Raw genomic sequence first — 21,087 nt, forward strand, 5'->3', positions numbered from 1 at the left:
GAATAAACTATAGATTACTTTAACTACAACTTCCTTCACATTTTGACCTTTGACTTTCTTATATTGTTCCTCATTTAACTTGTTTTACTTTTGAGTTCAGAACTCCTTGTCGACACTGGCGAATCTTCGAAAAACAAATACGCGCCGTAGTGTTTTGATCGAACTCTCAAAACAGTTTCGCAAAGTCCTCGCCGTAATAATTAAACTCTATTTATGACATTTACATCATGCTTTTTCAGATAATTTTATTTTTTATTTTAAGATACAACTAAACAATTTTTTTTTATATAAGAGGAACAAATTCTTTTATTAATTTAAGTATCAGATTTTCTCATGCATAAAAAGATCGCGAACCATCGCGAGGATAAAACGCATAATGATAATGATATGTCACCGATTTATTTATGGAATAAATGCGAAATCGAACCGAGAGATTGCCTAGTATCGAATGAAAATTGGTACGCGACTCATCGATACGATTTATAAGTGATACCCGAGCGGATACGCTTGGGAAATATGCCGCGCCCTCGAATTAATCTCCTCCAGAGTAGAATCCGCCGTATTTGTGCTGCAGTCAGAAATGCGGTTTGCAACACCGATAAACGCGATCAGGTCAGAGGAGCCAGGAATGCTACGTGAGATTCCAGAACGATCGATATATCGGTAAATTAATTAATACACGAGATGATGATTTTCTACCCGATAAACTTGCATAGTTTATCATACATATCTTGTAACATATTTTGAAGTAAATTCACAAGTGCGAGCAAGATACATTTTCTACATTATTCATACATGCCTGTAGTAATAAACATGCATTATGTTAAATATGTTATATGAGAAATTAAAGTAAATATATTCACGCAATAAATATTTTCCTCTCAAATTGACCAAATTCGATAAAGCGTAACTATAAAGCCAAAATTTTACTTCGGGTCATAATCTTAAATTAGCAGACTAGAACGTTTATCATTCCTTAATGCAATATACATGTCAAAGTAGAACAAATGGTGATAAAGAATGAGTCACTTCAGTAATTGATGATTCAATGATTGATGATTTAATAATTCGATTTGTCAATTTTTGTCACGTTTTCTGCTAGAAAATATTTTTCTTGAATGTTTGAATTAAATAGAGATATAATCGTTGATGATAAATAGTGCGACGAAAAACGGTTCTTTCGTCCAAGGCCGAAAGCTGAATAATACCACTATATAAAAATATATAATTGATTGTACGGACATGTAATTGTTGTACTATTTTGCCTAATAGCAATTTTGTCTAAGGATATAATAATGCATTTTTATTCTTTGTACTTTTAGGTTTCATACAATTTAGATACTTTCATCTACTTTTAAACCTATCGAGCTCTCTCTCTCTCTCTCTCTCTCTCTTTTGTTTTAATTATCTTCTATAAACATTCATAAAATAATGCGTAACAATTTGAAGCCTACGTTTAAATATGATATAATGATTAGACCCACACAAGAAACGCGTCTCAATAAACTCTATTATATTATGTCAGTATTGCACCAATGTATGTACACGTCATTTCGTGAGATTTTCACAAAATTGAATAAACCGTATCATTACCTCAGGATACCAATTTTAGTATACATAAGTTTATCGAAGTTCCATCCAAGTTCCCCATCATCCACAGAAAAATGCAACTTTATTTTCAATTCGCCAGAGATTTATCGAGAACGTGTTCTCGCGAATATCGAGATTTTAAATTATACAAGCAAATCCAAGTTTAGCGCATCATAAAATAAATAATTTTGCAGCATAAAAATAAAATTATATGTTTATTAATTTTTCCAAAAGTTCATTCTTTACTAAAATTTTTCTGAAACTGTACTAATTTAAAACATTAATGTGTGACATACAGTGCTCGCGTCTAATGGGATACACTTTGACTAAAAATTATAATTTTATCTAGTCTATTTCTTTTGATATTAATTAAAATTTATGAATTATTTTATGGTTTACTTGCATTTGACATTTTCCATGATAATTATAAATTCATGTCTACATGGCGAAAATTTTCTTGTATATATATGTATAGCGTAATTAAATTGATATAAATTTAATAACGTGATTCTGCCGTTCTAACTTTGGTTAAGACTGCGTTATGTCCGAAAGTAACGACGCATGGTTTGCCGAGGCAAAGAATTGTACGTAAAATTCACTCAAAAATAATATTATAAGCAATCAAGATCCAGTTCTGACCAATTATGGCATTTCCCTTGCAATTTAACGGCGAAAATTGTTTAATTAACTTGGAGAAGTATTTTTTCTTAACAAATATATCCTCTAAATTAGTACACTTAATAGTACATATTTAAAATGACAATAATAATATTTTTTTTATCTTTATTTTCCAATTTGACGAAATAGTGAAATTAAACGGACAAAAGATTTTCACGTGAAAATACCTTCTGTGTCTTTTTTACGATGGTGAGCAAATATTTATTCTGTGAGCTTGTTCGCTTCGATACGAGTGGCTATATGTATAATTCACCTTTGGGTTAAAACGACAAAAAAGTTGAATCAGCATAGAATATTTTCAGTAGATTGACGAAGGATAATGAATCCAAAATACAGACAGACTAAGCGTGAAACGAATAAATTTCCAATTCGCTGTTTCCCTTGAGTTATACTTCTTATTTCTAAACGCGACGCAATTGTAGGGATCGGCTAGTAAAAGCCAACTATTTTAAACCATCGCGCTTTGCCCCACAAGCGACGTGTATCCAGTAAGCTTAAATGTAAGCTTAAAACTTTTTGTGAACAATACGCTCATCACGATAAGGCACGTTTTTCAGCACGCTTTTTATACTGTTAACGTTTTGTAAGTATAAAAATCGCTCATATGCATCGTTACAGTCATTCAACAAAATGTTTGCAAATTTATGCATTTTTTATAATCAGATGCGAGATTAACGCATATTTTGCGCAAAGAAGAACGTATTTTAAAGTTTAAAAGTTTGGATTAATTGAAAGCGCGTGAATGTAAAAACAAAATCAGTTTAACAAGAAAAACTCTATTTTTAATCAAAAATCAATTTAATCTCATTCTTTCTTTCAATTAAATTACCAATTTTTAATTTTATTTCCTAATTTAACTGGTGTATGTGTATTATTTAATGATGTGGTGCTGCCAGTGATTTATTATCAAAAGAGAATAAATAAAATGATCTGATTTATTAATAAACAAATTTTTATACGTTTTTACATACATTATGGAGTATTTACATACATTATCGAGTATTTCCATATAATGTATGGAAATACTCGAGTAGATATTAATATCTACTTACTTATATCGAGTAGATATAAGATACTTATTATAAGATACTTTTATCGAGTAGATATTAAATTTTTTAAATCAAACTTTGAAGAATTCGAGGTTTTTTCGGCCAGCATTTCTGCACTTTTGAATTAAGGAAGAAAATTACATTTTGAGTGTTTTATTGTCGCCAATATTCATTATTCAAGTTTCACACTGTTCGCGAATTTCCTATTTTCATCACGCAAGGAGCGCCGCATTCCTGCACGTAATATTAGGAATCACTAGTTTCTCGACCGGATATTAACACCGGATGTTGACGTTCAGTCAATACCGACAAATTCCAGAAACTACGTCTCGAAATTCAGAAGCATCTACTATTAAATCACAAAGCGCTATAATATAGGCATGAAGAATACCGAAGCAAATAGGATTGTATTACGACGATATTAAATATCAATACACGTTATAATATTACGTTTACATATATTTAATCGTGCTTTGATACGCAATTTATCCCGATTGACGGTAAATCTATTTTTACCAATCGAATAATCATTGCCAAACTGTGGCTTAGTTTTTTAACGTTTTCTCAAGTATGTACCCCATTCTACAGTACATAAATTATGACACAATTATATATTATTTATAAATATTTACTCAGTCGATTTACAAACGTGACGTGAAAAGATAGATTCCACAAGTTTGTGGACTATCGAGCTTCTTTGTCATTTAATCGTATAATAAATTTCGCTCTGTCATTTCCATATAAAAAGAAAGACGACTTTTAAACAAGTATTAGCTCTTTTGCTCATTCGTGCAAATGCAGTAAAGGTTAAGCAAACGGGAAGTCGTATTTCTTCTTTGCGACGTTACTACATAGCATTGCTACGTCGCATAGAAATATTTATTCTTATGGCGATTTTACATGATAAACGTGACGGTACTGTTTGATAAGGATCGTTTATTTTTGCGCATTAATGTCAAAGGTTTGAATTATTAGCGCTATTATTTATACGAGAAGATACTATAGACATTCACTTTGCTCTCAATTTCGAGCTTTTTGTTGGAACTGCCGTAACTTGTATCTTGTATTAGCGTAACCTTCGATAAATTCCTCTTGTACGTGAATTCTCGGCGTTCTTCCTTCATAGGAAAGCGATGTCAAAGACGTTATTCTCACTGCGTCATGGCAAAATCCACGACATTCTGTTGCTAATATTCTTGGGATTAATTATCAACCCATGGAATCTTGTCAAACGCAATAACATTTGCTTAAGAAGTATATTTGCTCTTTTCCCTTCTATGTATATTTGATGCAAGCGCTGCATTCCTAAAATAGTTTTGTCATTATTCATACAATTGTAACCTTCGATAAAATTTTCTTGAATTCTCCGCGTTCTTCCTTCATAGGAAAGCGATATCAAAGATGTTATTTTCGCCGCGTCATGGCCAAATTACATATGACATTCTCCTGCGATATTCCTGCTGGAACTTAATTATCAACCCACGGAATCTTGTCAAACGCCAGCATTTGCTTAAGAAGCATTTGCTCTTTTCCCTTCTATATGTATTTGATGCAAGCGTTGCATATTGCATTCCTAAAATAGTTTTGTCATTATTCGTACAATTTGTAAAATCGATGTGTATTTGATGCAAGCGTTGCATGTTGCATTCCTAAAATAGTTTTATCATTATTCGTACAATTTGTAAAATCGATATAAAATACACGGTACAGTGAAAAGATTGGTACTTACCGATAAATCATGCGTATATAGATATATACGTAAGTCACACAACATAGAATTTAACAAGATTTGAGTTATAGATTCAAGCGACACGAGTAATCGTTGCGTCGTATTTTGAATGCATTTACGTTACGTAAGATTGCCGTTAGTAGACACTTAACAAGGGCGAAAGGGGTGTGCTCGCGTTAGTGTTGAAGATTTGTCACGAAGATATTTACATCGCAAGGACAAGACGATTAGCAATGCATAACTCGATGGGATTTAAATCTGAATATTCATACCGTCAATGAGTGTAATAATGAGTGACGGCGTCCTACGCGCGGAATAAATATTCCGCCGCAATCACCGTAATACTATTTAAAAAACCATGTATATATTAAACAGAATCTACATATTTCACTTTATCGGATAATCACTTCACACATCAATAGCAAAACTCGAGCAATCTTTCAACGGATTTTTCAGCTGTAGTCACGATCGAGATGTATGTGTGCGTGTTAAATTTTATTGTTGTATTTGTTTTATCAAACGTTAATAAATTATTTCCGAATGCCATTAAACGCGATTATTATTATATTCTTTCTAATTTAATCTATTGCAGCTCTCTATAAATTAGAGAAACATTCAGGTTGTAACATTTTCCAATTTTAATTCAAATGTTTCGTAAGTCGCGATTTAAATCATCAAGCAGCACAATTGAAATAAGCAACGGAGATTAGAGAAAATCTCCGTGGAAACGACGAACGGTTGTCCAATTCTTTTGGAATCGGTTACCCGCCCGGCTCTTGGTTCGCTTTTATTGGAGATCGAAACTGCACGATCCGTCACAGTCGTTACAGCCCAGCATGCAACGGAAGTATATGCATGACGAGATTCGTCAAAACCTGACGCATCTCGCGTCAATCCTTGCCGCTGTAACGCAATTTGTTTTCCGTTTCGATGATTGACTTTAGCCTCCACGTGCAAAACATCAACTGAAAAATATTCTGGCACTATAGTTCCATGTGTTTCCAATTAACGTTGATAGAAAATTGTATACAATATACAATAGAGGAACTGTGCCTAATATCGCACCCTATTTTATAAAACTAAAATTTTGATTAAGAAATCCTATAAAAATATAGCTAAATCGCGCAATTTTATCCTAAGATTATCGTGATCTCAGTGGCATGAATGAGTTTGATGTTCACTTTTACTATCTTTTCTGAAGAAAAATAAAAAGAGTAGCATTTTGCGATGTCACAAAAAAATGTTCCTAATATCGTGCCTTTATACATTTTTATTAAAAGTACAATTGTGACGCACAATACATGCAGGAAATAGACATAACTCAAAATAAGGCACATATAAGATTGGTAAAGGTATCCCTTTAATGATTAAGAAAGCCCATGGGGTTTCACGGGCTATAGGGTGAGGTGATGCGGTCAGCATCCCGCCTAGCCGATTTACTCCGGGAAAAAGATCCTGTTACTCATTGAACAGGAGACTAAGGGAGCTTCAGAGGTATTCTATATATTCAGCGGTATAAGGAACAGTCCTAAATAAGGGGATTTAGGAATACTATCTAGAAATACTATCTAGGAATACCACATGGCGCAACATAACCAATTAAAAATTAAAGCATCACAACAATGGTTAGCAACGTATACAATATACACGTTCTTCTATAGGTAACATACAAAATAATTTTTTTCAAATAAAATTTTTTTGAAATTTCCTACGAAGCATCATTTAATGACAAATAATGTATGAAGTACAAAAAAATTATTAAAAAGACTAAATTTCCCTGTTTTTTTTAAATTTTTTTTTAATTTTTAATTAATAGAAATTATAATACAGTAATGTAAGTAATTTAATCTGGAAATACTGAAGTAAAGTAAATAATAAGATAAGAAAACAATATCGTTATATCTTCTTCGTTATGTTTTTGTATTGCATTTATTTCACGCGACGCAGAATGCAAAAAGTCCAACTCTCAAGATTCTTATCGTTTGCGAGACGCTTTCAACAGCGAGAGTACTATTTCATAATTTAGCCACGCATATACCGTTTTCTTCTTTAATAGAAATCCTCAAAGCTTGAAGCAAAAAGAGCTACAAGTCCCTCCATTTAAAAAAAAGAGAGAGAAAGGAAATATCCGCGAGCGTTTGATCCACTTTCGCGTTTCTCATATCTGTTGAAGTTGACACGAAGGAGGCAATCGCTTTCCGAAGTTTATAACATTTGACGACGCTCGGCAAGAGCAAGAGCATAAGTAAGAGCAAGTTAAAGAGAACGTGCCTTTTTCTTGTGACGTGTAAACAAATTAATAAAGACCGAAGCTTACGTTTCATTAGTTACAATATAAATCCGTTGCTACCGCATCACGCTGTCCACGTTACTCGGCATCCCCCGTTTACGAGATGGAAATTCTTTTTACCGCGATTTATTCACGTTAGCTTTCGCTACTCAATCGGTCGAATAATCGATTGACGTGTAGATCTTACTGGTGACAAGGGCAGAAATGAGGGGGCGAACATCCTCGTTTAGCAAGCAAGAGATAAAATTCTGTATCGCGGGGGAAAAAACTGTCAATATTTCTATATTTTCCATCACGATTACCTTAACAACTTTATCGATCGTCACGGAACCACGTGCCTTAACGATGAAATCTAGTTATAAATTGAGAAATCATGATTAAAAAGTAAGATAAAGCGAAAGTTTATTTAACATCACATTTGCTTAAAAACCGTGTATTGAAATTTGTGCACTTTAAATAATTTTATAATTTTATAGTAGTATAATACTTAAAATAATTCTGTCTTTTGTTTTGTTTCTTCAATTTTTTCCGCACGCAATTTTTCCATAAATTTTTTATTTGTGATAATAAACCAGAATGAAAGTTTTACTGAGGAGAGTGTTCTCTTCTTTTTTCCTTTCTCTTTTTCCATAAGTTGTTTCCTGTCAGACATTTCCTGTCTACGTGATTGTATTTCATGTTTTAATTACAAGATACATGATATAATCACTGTCCAATTATATAATTAATTAATATTTTGTATCTTATTTACGCCTTTGCTATCTATCAGCTAATAAGATGCAAGAAGATCGATATTTATTAATAATTTATTTAGTAATAATATCACATCGGGTTTACATATTTCCTTAGCCCATTCAGATTTGAATGAGCATTATGAGTGAGTGCCATACGATATCTTTATTGCGGTACAATATCTAAATTAAAATTACAAAAGTAAACTCTCTCAAACTCTTTCAAAAGTAAACTCTCTCTTTCCCCCCTTTCTCTTTCTTTCCGTTTTTTATTCAAGAAGTATTGTTCAAAGATACTATTTATATGTTACAGATCACGTGTGAACAACCAGTCAAAAATATTGCAACAGTGAGCAATTTAGTACAAACTTATTAAAAGTTACAGCCTTAAGTTTGAGATTAAAAAAACTTACGCAATCTTCTCTTGAGTTCATTTCAAAACATAATAAATATTACGTAAAGTGTTTTAGAGGAAATTTCATACACAATGTTATCAGCTTTCGTTCACTCAATTTTTGTTACAATGTCCGAAGTAATAAAAACTTACTTCGATTTTATTTACACTTATTAAAGGAACAGTTGTAATAGAGAGGGTTCGACATTAAACGTGAAAAAAAAAACGTTTCTCTGCAAAACGCTGAACTCCGAATACATTTTGATATCACAAAATTAATCAAATATTCTCTCACCGCGAGAATTACTGGCCAACAGTCTAACAGATTGCCTCCAGTTGATTTAGATTATGTTGAAACCCTCATAAGATTCAAATACGCATCCTCACCATTCAGATCCCATCTACTGTGTCAGCATTAAACATCGCATTCCGGTTTTATTCGAATTGCAAATGTGGGATACTTAATGACTAACGCATGGACAAATTTAATCGAGCACGGTGGTTCACTCTCTCGAGATGCAGAAAACTCACCTCTCGTAAACGAATGACTCTTATCAACGATTCCTACCAAATGACTCCTATCGGACATTGCGCGACATCCATAAACATTTCCCTCCTTATGTCTGTAGCGGAAAACGCTCCGTTTCTCCGGTTCTTTCCTAAACGTTTATAAGAAATGGTAATGTTCGGAGAGAACACGCGATCGTTATTCCTACTGCCTGCAAATGCACCGCTCTCTTATACTTGGAATATACCAATTACATACTAATTACTTGAGAATATCATGAAAAAATTGAAGAATTAATTAAACTACAGTGTGAAATGCAATCAGTATTTTTTGCAAAAGTATTTTTTACTTTAATACATAAGAAAATTTTCAAGAATAAATTAAAAAAGAAAATAGCGTATTTTTTATAAAAAGAATTCTTTATTTAAACTGCATTAATATAAACTCTAATATTTATATAAACTAAACGTTTAAATTAGTTTTCCAATATCTGAGACGTGTGCAACTTTACGTACTACTTTGCGTGAAAAAGACATTTATACGATAGTTGCAATTTCAAAAAGAAGGTAATTAGAAATGCGGGAACATGTTTGTTTCAGGAAGCGAGCAGACGTAACAAAGTTGCGAGAAAAATGAAGAGTTAAATGGAGTAAGTTTAAAAGAGGTTCGAAGGACCATATTCCTGTATATTCAAAAGTCATTTCCGCTTCTCGATGGATACTAAGCTCGACGTTACGATAGCTTATAACTTTTTAACGGATCAATCGCCTTGACCAAGTCCAAATACCTTAGCCGCAAATCTCTAAGAGAGTTTCTCCAATAAAATAGAAAGATTTTGTCACAGATGAAAGTCGCGATGGTCAAAGATGAAAGCAACAGGAAATTGTTTTCGTCAGATAATCCAAAATGAAGATCGAAGATTATGACCATTATATTCTGGCTGAAGTATCTCGTTATCCTGATGAAATAATCGAATCGTTATGATTGGTACTTATGGAAGAATGCTTCCTTTATTCCTAATCAGCCAATCTCGTTAGGGACGAGCGATAAATCATTCAATCAATCGTTCGTACCACTGCGACCGAGCTGCGACGTGGCAGTCCAAAAGACTAACGTCATGACATCATACGTAAGAGGATGGGTCTACGATGAGGAAAACTTGACCCGAAGAAAACCGCATAGACAAGGATAAGAGCGAATATTTTTCTATCGGGGGTGAGAGCGACAATGTCAACGCTCGATACAGACACGCCGCTACCGTCCACCACTTATGCCGGGGAATTAACGACCACACTCATACCCACCGTCACCAGGATCGACACGAGACTGGACATCAGTCCCGTCTCGGTGGTCCTGGCGGTCTCCATAGTGTGCATTCTCTCGCCCATCACCGTCACCGGTAACTCCATCATCCTAGCCGCCTTCTATAAATACAAAAGACTCAGGACCGCTTCCAATTGCCTTTTAGTTTCATTGGCCATTAGCGACTTCGGGGTAAGTCTTACATAATTTCTATCATGTATTCTTATATAGTTATAAAAAGTGTGCACTTGTACATATAATGCTACATGTATAAGGAAAGAATATTTATATAAATTATATATTATTATATAAAAGATATTATACAAAGGAGTAAAATATTAAATTTAAAGAATTTCTGAAAAAAGATAATACAGAGTAAACCGATACTTTACATGAAAGAGATTTATCATCGTATATATCTTAATTATTTAATTAAATGTACATTTTATTGTGCCTCGCGACGTCAATAAACTGACAAGTCTGTTTCTTTTTGCGTGTTTAGATTATATAGTTAAAAACAATCGTCACTGGTACTCTAGAGTATTCTTGCAGTGGAAACTGATTTTTAATGCCAATCTCGCGTTTCAAGTTTCTTCACGAGTCCAATTTACGGAACGTTATTTCCTCGCGATAGCAAATGTACAATCCTGATTTAGATCCGCAATAAACGGAAGTTGCCCGTTTTCGTTGGTAGATTGGCGTATTTATGCCGGTCGGGATGCAGCTGGAGCTCTCCGGTCTACCGGAAAACGGCGTTTCCGCTCTCTGCATCATGCCGTATTGCATTGTGATCGCGCTCTGCAGCGTGAGCGTTCTGGTCACCGTGGCCATCGCGGTGGACCGTTTGACTTCGTTGGCGCAGCCATTGCGATACAAGAACATCATCACCCACAGCAGCGTAGAAAAGTACATCGCGGTCTTTTGGATATACGCGATCGCCGTTGGCCTCTCGCCCCTCATCTATGCTCAAATTACCGGTGGGATGCAGTCGCACAGGTAACGATATGTTTACTCAAAATGTGTGACATTTAAATGAAAAATTGAAATAAATTCAGGCTTGCGTGATATTACGACATGCATAAACTAAATATTCTTTTATTTAATAAATGATGGCTCGTAGCGGTATAAATTCGACCGTGATTTCAGATAAATTTATTTAGGCCGGCCGAAATAAATGTAGGTACGACGGGGAACTTGCAATTTGGGAAATATTTAATCTCAAGTAAAAGTGTCTAATTTAGGTTTGGATGGAATAGAATATACGAACCATTTAGTTTAATCAAAAGTACATTGATATAATATACGCGCGGATTTTACTCTCATTTCTCTTCGTATACCTTTTATCAACCAATTTCCATAGAAAATTTAGAAAGAAGAGGAACAATAATACACGTGTAATTAATGTAAAATTTTACGTCGCGTTTCTATCTAAAAATAAAATAATTTGTTTCCATTAGAACTTTTCAAAACAAAATTAAAACTTTACCAGTACAAATATCGATTTTGTTCTTGTCCCACGCGAATTAAATTAATTGTGCCGGCGAACAAAACGCACCTATATCAGTTAGCACATTTTTCTGCGAGAAAAATAATCATCAGAATGGAAAATTCGCCATAGAATATGACGTGTTATGTATGCAGTATTATTGTCGCAAAACTGATATTTAAAATGCACGACAACAATTTGATTAATTGAATAATGAATCCAGACAACTTGCTCAAAAAGTTAAACAACGTTAATATCTCGTTGATTAAAATTTAAGAAATAAATTAGTCTTTTGCGTTTATCAATTATAGCATTCATATTGATTATGCTTTAACGATCGACACTACGTTCCTATAAATAGAACTGTGAGCAATATTGTATTAAATTGCTATCTGAAAATATCAACATGATTTATACGTATCGTAAATAATTCTGTGACACGTGCCGGAGAAAGTGGATACATTACGTGACTGGAATAACTAAAAGCCAAATAAGTGCGTCATACGCAATATTGTAAAATATATCATTGCACAAAGATAAAAATCGGAATAAATATTATTTAGTACCATCATTTTTCTTACACCTTCATTTTAATATCCCTTTTTTTTACTTTTTAATAATAATATTTTTTAACAAAAAAATAAACTGCCAAAGGGCTTAATATATCATAATGCATTTTCAATTATAAGTTTAATTACAACAACAAAGAAAAAACATATTTTTATTATTTTCTAAATTAGGAGAAGTACAAGAATATAATCAAATATTAAAATTCACTAAAGTGTAGTTGCACTTGATATTTTTATTTAAAAAGTTACATTTTATTAAGCATTGTAATTTTTCTATTATCCTCGATTTTTAATAATGAAGAAAATTTTCATCTTCATTATTTTCACATTCTATCTCAATATCAGAAGTGGGTCTTGGAAAATATAATATGTTATATTGCTCTCCCTCTTTCTCTCTCCTTCCCTCTCTCTCTCTCTCTCTCTCACACACACGCACACACACACGCGCGCGCGCGCGCACACAATGTTTGTCACTTTAATAATTTGCAGTTATAGGCAACTCAAGGCAAACAAAAGCAATTAACTCGATATTCAACAAACTTTTCACACGATCTCATAAACATAATCTCTTCGAAGGCGCAATTGCGTATCAAATTATATTGTTGTTAGGACTTACCACGATATTAGCTTTACGGTCGCATTACTTGCATTACCTGGCGAAGTAGAAAAGCTTTTTACCCTGTAATACTGCAGAGTCTGCAGATTGTACACAACCGATTAAGCAATGCACTAAAACGTAGATGAGAAGAGAGCGACAGAAAGGTTCTTTAACCCTTTGATAACTTCGCGCAATTAAAACAGTCTAGGAGAACCTTTGTTCCCGATCCGTTTATCTCGTTACATTTATGAAATACAAATCCTAATTGACTTATTAAACACATTTTATTTGCAGCGTGGATATAATCGATTCTTGCATAGTCCTTTTATTGGCTTTTGGAAAAATAATAAACTTCAACTCCAAAAATAGTCTGTTTTAATTTAACAAATCATACAAAAAGGCAAAATAAATGAAAAACAGTTGAAAAAACAACATTGACATTTAAACCGTGCTGGACAGATATCAAATGATACGATAGTTATTTTAATTTTAGCGCGATTAACCTTTGATTTTAACTTATCTTGCAGCGGAAGCTGCAGGTTCGATGCAGCCGTGTTACCACCGGTCAGGGTGTTTCTGGTCGTGGCAGTTTGGGCACCGAGCGCCCTAGTTCTACTTGGCTGCTACATGTATGTCTATCTTGTCGCACGTGCACATGCACGTGCAATTTACACGGTGGAATTATCGTTCAGACATCAAACGCAGACATTGGCGCTGCCTCGTTACGGACAGACGCTGGCACTCACGGTCGGCGCGTTTCTTATCCTGTGGCTTCCATTCCAAGTGAGTATCACAAGCACACCGCGCAAAACGGCAAATAGACTTTCATCACTGCGGAAAGACTGTAAATTTCTGATTTACACCGTTAATATAAGATCCAAGCTTCACGCTGCGAACATAAGATTCCACATTGCGCCGCGTCTGACCATTAAATCCCGTCACTACTTAAACGTCGCGTCGACCGTGCGACGACATCAATTTCATTTCGCTCTCGCTTCATGCTTGCGTGCTTCTTATACTGGGGGAACAAGATTTAAGTTTAATATAGCGGTGTAATACGATGAACAAACTTTTATAATCGATGCTCGCGTATCACAGTGACGGTAATAATGCAATTCGATATTAAACAATCGATAAAAATAAGTTGTATGAAAATATTTTATATAAACATTTGATTAACTTGTTGTAACGCAATATTTAAATTTTTTTAAAGTCAAATAAACACGTGTATATCAGTTAATCGTTTATTGCATCGCTAAGTCATCTATTTGACATTGCTTCTTAAAATGTCGTCATTTTTGCACAAAGTTTTATCTTGCGTCCAAATGTCACCAAAACTCATTTCGGGCAAGACGTACAATTACTTTGGAAAACTTTGGAGACAATGACTCGTTTACTCTTTGCCATTACTAATTTATACTTGTATTTACTCTCTGTATTGACTTCACGTTATCTCTACCAGCTAAATCAAGCACATGCGCATGAATTAACTAATGTAAGAGAATCAAGTTTTAAATGTTTATTATAAGATAACACATTTATCGCTTTATAAGTAAAATTCCTTTTTTACACAAAACGCGACCACGATAGCAAAATGCGCATGCATATTCTTCCATTAAGTTCCGCATCATCTGTTTATATTACAAAATGCAAGGTATGCTGATACAGAAAGTCGTGAGACTGGAAAACGTAAGATTAAAGGCCATATCGTGTCTACGTGGTTAAATATTCTCACCAAAGATAAACCTAAAAAAATCCATATAAAGGAATATTTTTTTTCAAATAGTATCTTATTCAAAATTTTTTGCATTTTGGAATTAACAATGAGGTAAGTTTCCAAGATTAAGCGTCAATGCGTTGATTTATTTGAAATTTTCGTTAGATTGATTTGAGAAACAGGGACATTGAAAAACTATATTATATAATAAAAAGTTACCTTGATTTTAACTTATCTCATCTTGTCTTAAGAGAGCGAAAGTTTCATTTAACGATTACAAAGAATCAACGCAATTTGGCAAATTACCAGACGCTAAAACATGTTTACTGCGTTGCTAGACGTGAAGAAAGGAGAGAAACGTGATATTGCTCCGTGTTGATCTTCTTGTTACTTTTTACGAACCTTGCCTCGTAAAGGAGCAAACGAGGAAACAATTGCAACGTTTCCTCGAATGCCGAGTGTGCCAAATTTCTTTTTAACGTGAAAACTTGTAGTTTTCACTGTAGTTGTAAACTGTTAGAAGCGAGTAGACAAAATTTAATTTAAAGTCCTTCTGGTAGACGATAAACGAAAAATCATACGCGTAAATCACGTTATATTTCACATATAGATTATATCGATTTTGTGGTACTTCGCAAACTACGCAATGGAGCAAGCAAAACTCTCGCAAAATGTCCTCTCCTCCGCTTTCCGTGGAAGAAACAATCTTCATGTTTCTCTTTTGGAAAAGTTTGAAAGGATTCGCGATGCACAGTGAATTTCCATCCGGATGAAGTAAGGTGGATTTGAATGGGTCGGTGCGACGAACAATTTGTCGACTTTCATATTTCGAACGTTATCTCCGTCTTTCAACACGTGACTGTATAAAAATCTACTCTCTTTTCTATAACGCGATGGAATTTCTAGCAACTGCGAATAAATAGAATTGCGATAACAGTTGCTTTCCATTTACATCAAAACTCAGGTACTTAATTCTCACTTGTGACGTCATAACTCAGTTGAACGCACGTTCTTTTTGCATGCTGGCAAGTGAGATTCAACTGAGTTTTTATCCACAATCGAGACCATGTGCTTTAATGAATCTAATAGACTCACATTGAAAGTGAGACTATGAACCATTGAACCATTGAACCTGTATTATTATGCGATAGCTTTGTCGCCAAAATAAGCAGGTAAATACAAAATGACATATCTTATACCTGAGTATAAAATACTCACATAACTGAGTGACTCAGATCACTTGAGTGTAAATGGAAAGCAACCAATGTAAACACGCGATTCTTTCAATCTCCAACACGCTTCCTTTCTTTTCTAGACTTGTATGCTGCTGGACATTTTCTGCGGCACCAACATTTTATCGGAATGGGCGGTGGTGTGGCTGGGCTTGCCGATCCTGGCGCACAGCGGCGCAAATCCCTGGATCTACGCCTTTCATCACGGCGAGATGCGCATCGCCGCCGGCAAGATTGCCGAAGATCTGGTCTCGCTGTTCGGCGTGATGCCGGGCCGTTACGGCTGCTCGCCGACTGGATGCGGCACCAACACGAATCTCGAGCTAGGCGAGGTGAATAACGAAGATAGCAACGAGAGCAGGCATCCGCCCGTGGAGGATTGCTTCGCCGCCGCCAAGCACCACAACGTTCTTTACAGCAGAAGGTGCCTGGAAACGTCAGGCCAGCACACCGATATCTCGTCCGAGAAGCACGGCATCGAGCACGTCGCGTCCTGCAGCAGCCGACCGAGCGACATCATCGAGGAAAATATTCACGACCTGACGAAGATGCTCGACCCGCGATACGTCATCGATCGGAATCACGTGATCGACTCCAATCACAATATCGACAAGCTGAAAAATCTCAAGTATCTGCTGGATCCGACCTTCAACAAGATCAGGCATCTCCGACGGTTGAATCACAAGCGAATGAACGGGAAGAGCTTGCCATTGATTTCCGAGCCGAAATTTATATCTTATCAGAACTTGAAGAGCGACACGGCCGCGCACGGCAGCCGTAAGTTTCTTCAGCTGAACGCGTTGTCGGATCCGATGCTGAACGTCGATACTTCCGTGATAGACGCGAACGACTCGAGCCAAGCGACGTGCCACGCGAATAACGTTGCTTATCAGAAGCGGAATCCGAACATGTCGTTGACCGTGTCGGACTCGAATCTCAGGGCAAGAACGGTGCACGCTTCCGAGGTGGACGCGAGATTCTTCCGGGCGAACGACAGCAGCACGGAGGAACACGCCGGCTACTCCGCGCAAAATCTCAATCGTGGATACGAGGCCGCGTTAGCGAGGCACGCGATGATGCTCTATCAGCAGATGGAAGATCAACGGAGATCCAGCAAAGCTCCCTCCCGTCCGCGACCCAAGTTCCACGGCCATTTCGGGCGCGTGAGCCCGAATCTGAAGCGCAGATTACGAAACGAAAGATCCTCGTCGTCGTCGTCGGCGCCCGATGACGTCAGACTAAGTTCCGAGGCGAATATACCGAGGCGAAGCGTGTCGCCGGCCGTCCCACACGTAACCATCACGCCAAACAAATTGGCCAATCTCATTAATCTAGACCCACCGTCGAGACCCGCGCACAGGATAGATTTTACTGCCAGAAACACGACACAAGCTCATAGGAATTTGGAGATGTTGAAGCACTCCGAGTCGATTAACGCGATCGGCGATTCGGCGACGCGCCGTATAACTCTACTGGAGCCTTCCAACTTGATGGACTCGTTGCTCGTCCCGACGATACACTCGGAACCGCCGAGTCCGATAAATCCTCTCCCCGCGGCGCCTCTTCAGCCCGAAGAGACGCAGAGCCTCGGGATCCCGAGGCCCGTCGCGCAACGCACTAAATCGCCCGTTGGTAAAAAAAGCAGTCCTGAAAGACATTCCGATCCTATAGTACCCACCGTATTGCTAAACATCGAGGACTTGAGCGAACCGTTCGAACAGGGTGACAATCAGATTCAGAGTCAAGAGCTGTGCGACCCACCGTCCGGTAATACATCGACGTTAGAACCGATCGACCTTTTCGAGGCCCTGCTGAGAAACTCGGACAAAAGTAGGGACATGAGATTACCGGAACCCATCTTCGCCGAGCACGACTCCACTAGATTCAGCTCAAGACGACCGTCCGACTCGAAGTGGTCCGAGTCCTCCAGGAGTCAGGAGATCCTGCCGAGCGCGATGGAACACCAAGCCGCGTTCCCGTCGTCCTATTCGGTCAACAACTTTCAGACCTGTAACAGCGGCAGCGATCTCAACGACCTCACGTCCTTGGACCCGTTCATGTGCCCCGACGCCCTGACATCGTCCCTGCGCGAGTCCTTCTTCAGCGCGCCGTCCATGCCCGACTCGGACATGTTCACGTCCTTCGAGGAGAGCGACGAGCCGGTCTTCACGCCCGATTCCGAACGGGACGCGTCGGCGTACAATTCGATGTCGAACCTGAAGAGATGCGTCATCGAGACGGCGTTTCAAAGCAGATCCACGGAGTCGGTGCACCACGTCAGGCAGCCCTCGACACGATCCTGCGCGATTCTTAGACTAGAACCAGCCGTGCATTCGAGCAGATTGCGCGTCAGACCCTGCGCGGATTACATCCTGAAGAACTCGCCCGCGCCGGTCAAGAGAAACCCGCGGCTGGCGCCTCTCGCCATTCCCACACCCACCGACATCTGCACCCCCACGTTCGACGTCGTGTCGGAGATCAAAGGCGATAACGGTGTCGGCGTGAGAGTTTGAATCGTTCGCAGGATCAATGGGGAGGGGGGTAGGGGAGGGTCTGCGAATTCCCTCGCGTGTACCCTGTATTTGCACAAGAAGTATTTGTCAGTCGCAATCAAACTTTATTCTCGAAAGAATTTAGAGATTTGAAAGCCTCTATTGGCCTCTAGGGTAAAAAAAGAAGAGAAAAAGAAAAGTATCCGGAGAAGAAGTAAGTACACAGGACGTTTTTATACGCGCTAGATCACATATGCGAGCTAGCAAATCATTCGAAATGATACCGTCATGTGGTGTATTTTTAATAATTTCCTCTATTTACAATATGCCACTTAATTGAGGCAAGTTGCTCATGGGCCATAACTTATCGTTACATTTCTACTGAGGTAACGTTCACTTTAATTTAATATATATATAATATATATATACATATATGACTATTTACATACGATTATTTTGTTTGCACTTTTACATTTTTTTTATTTTTTTCATTACTTCATTCTTTCATACTTCTATTTTTTATATCAAGCAATTTCTAATTTTTGAAATAGTTAATCGATTGAATTTGCAATTATATATTTAAAAATTTAAAAACTCAATATTCTTAATTAAGGCGGTTTCGATGAGCAAAACGTTATCAAAAATATGCGCAGCGCTATATATAAAAGTCTCCTCTTACGTATGAATACATGAGAGAATCTCTAAATATTGATATTATACGTTTATGATTGGATTGATTGGACTGCAAAATGCTTTCAAATTACAATTTGATGTAAAAAGAGAAAATCGGATGATTAGCGGCGCTTTTCGTTTCTCAAGTTAATAAACAATATTCGATGTAAAAGAGAGCGATGCCGAATTTGTCAACATTCGAACGAATCATCGTTTTATCTAAATTAATGATATTTAAACTAACGATTCGTTTATTCATCCAATCGTTACCCGTAAATAATATTCTGCCTCAAATGCGAAACGATATTTATAGAGAAGTAGGAGGAAGTTCTCTGTGAGTGGTCCAATTGCGTTATCTGTTACATACGTCATACATATGTACAAATACGAGCGTGCGATTGCGTTTATATTCGAATCGAACGGTTATTCAAAAGTTCCGTAAATCGTGTGCCAAGCAAATTATATTGAATCCCAAATCTCGCAGGTCATCGAGTTACGCGCTCGAGTTACGCGTAATTACGTTCGATTATTGCTCGTGTACCTGACGAAAGATTATATACTTGTTGATTGGAAAAGACATTGAAGATATATTGCAGAATATTTACTAAAGTATTCTTTAATAAGATGCAAAACTCACACTAAAACCTAATATAATGCAGATAGCACATAGATATTTTTTATAGTCGACGAAGTTTGTATTCTCGATTGTCCTGGCCCTATTTTTGCGCGATTTCATTTTCCTGATAAAGCTCTTTCAGAAATAATTATCAAAATGTTTCCAAAACAATCATAAAAATGTTTTTCTATCAATATAGAGAATTATATATTACTTTCAAGAAGAATAATATAAAGGTTCAATTTGTTTATGCTAGAATTAGAAATATTTTTCTCAAACGGAATCACTCTCTCTTTTTTATCATTAAAAATAATATATATAAATGGCGTAACACGCTAAATGGCCAATCCATAAAATCATACATGTTAAATATAAATTATAAAAAAAAATTAAAGCTGTTGAAGATGAGGATGTTGTAAATAGATAGATAAATAAATAAAGAAAGAGAGAGATACATATATCAGTGACATATGTATATATCTATATGAAGTTACTTCTATTTCAAAGAAAAGGACCAAAACTAAAGCAAAAGCATAAATTTTAAAAGACAACTAATAGATTTAGATACATAATCATTCTACAAAATACGGTAATTAAAATTACCGTTGTATTTTCTTTACGACATTATAGAGATACCATGCACAAATTATATTGCCATTTCCATTATCTTACAACCATCTCTTAAAGATCTTTAATTTTATTTACGTCGCCGTAAGAATTGCTTTGCTAATTAATACGAAAGATGAAATTATCTAAGGGACACGAAACAAGAATAATCGCACTTCTTACAATTCAATGCCAATTAAATATCGAAATACTTTTATACGTAAGATCGAGAAAAATCGCGTAAATCGTGTAAATTATATATCCTGATAAAAGTTTTTCAAAAGAAAAACAAGAGAAAGAAAGAATGTATGTATGGGAGTTTTCTGTACTTCATGTACCTAACGGTGTCCCTGCACTTGAAATAATTTAAAAGCCGAAACATATATTGAAGAATATTTTACGACACATCTATGTATATATTAAAAAACGTGCGCAAGTGCAGGCTAAATATTATGAACTAGAGTCCCTCTAATAAGAGTCGCGACATCTTGAGTTTCGGCAAAATAAGAGAGAAAGAGGAAGTGATATATATTCATATCGCTTTCTCTTTCTCTCTTATATCTATTTCTGTTTCTCGTGCTTTTGCCGAAAATGCGAACCAATCAAAAGTTGCCATCTCCGTGTTGCGACTCTTATTAGAGGGACTCTACTAAGAACAAGGGTATTTATTTCTTTTCGCGTTCAAATAGTTGACTGATCTTGCGTGATTTGTCTTCCATATCGTACAAATTATAGATATTAATCTACATCAAGATATCAGACTTACTTGCTTTTTCTTTTTTATTCTTCTACTAATCTACTTTATAAAGTAATAACGGTAAGCATGAT

The 21,087-nt window shown here is 36.3% G+C and overlaps 1 protein-coding gene across 3 annotated transcripts in view; it reads left to right on the plus strand.

Moving 5' to 3' along the window:
• Positions 1-18,832, plus strand: part of LOC112468942 — a 40,510-nt gene extending 21,678 nt beyond the window's left edge. For 2 of the 3 annotated variants that reach the window (XM_025038373.1, XM_025038375.1), the window contains exons 2-5: positions 9,569-10,463; positions 10,966-11,267; positions 13,452-13,707; positions 15,957-18,832. In XM_025038373.1, coding sequence (XP_024894141.1) covers positions 10,197-10,463; positions 10,966-11,267; positions 13,452-13,707; positions 15,957-18,386 — 3,255 coding nt within the window. In that variant the 5' untranslated portion in view covers positions 9,569-10,196 and the 3' untranslated portion in view covers positions 18,387-18,832. The remainder of the gene's footprint in view (positions 1-9,568; positions 10,464-10,965; positions 11,268-13,451; positions 13,708-15,956) is intronic. The other variant, XM_025038374.1, reaches the window with a different exon arrangement.
• Positions 18,833-21,087: the final 2,255 nt, after the last annotated feature.

The sequence above is a fragment of the Temnothorax curvispinosus genome, unplaced genomic scaffold (assembly GCF_003070985.1).
Source record: "Temnothorax curvispinosus isolate PA1 unplaced genomic scaffold, ASM307098v1 QBEX01002262.1, whole genome shotgun sequence".
Taxonomy (NCBI): Eukaryota; Metazoa; Arthropoda; class Insecta; order Hymenoptera; family Formicidae; genus Temnothorax; species Temnothorax curvispinosus.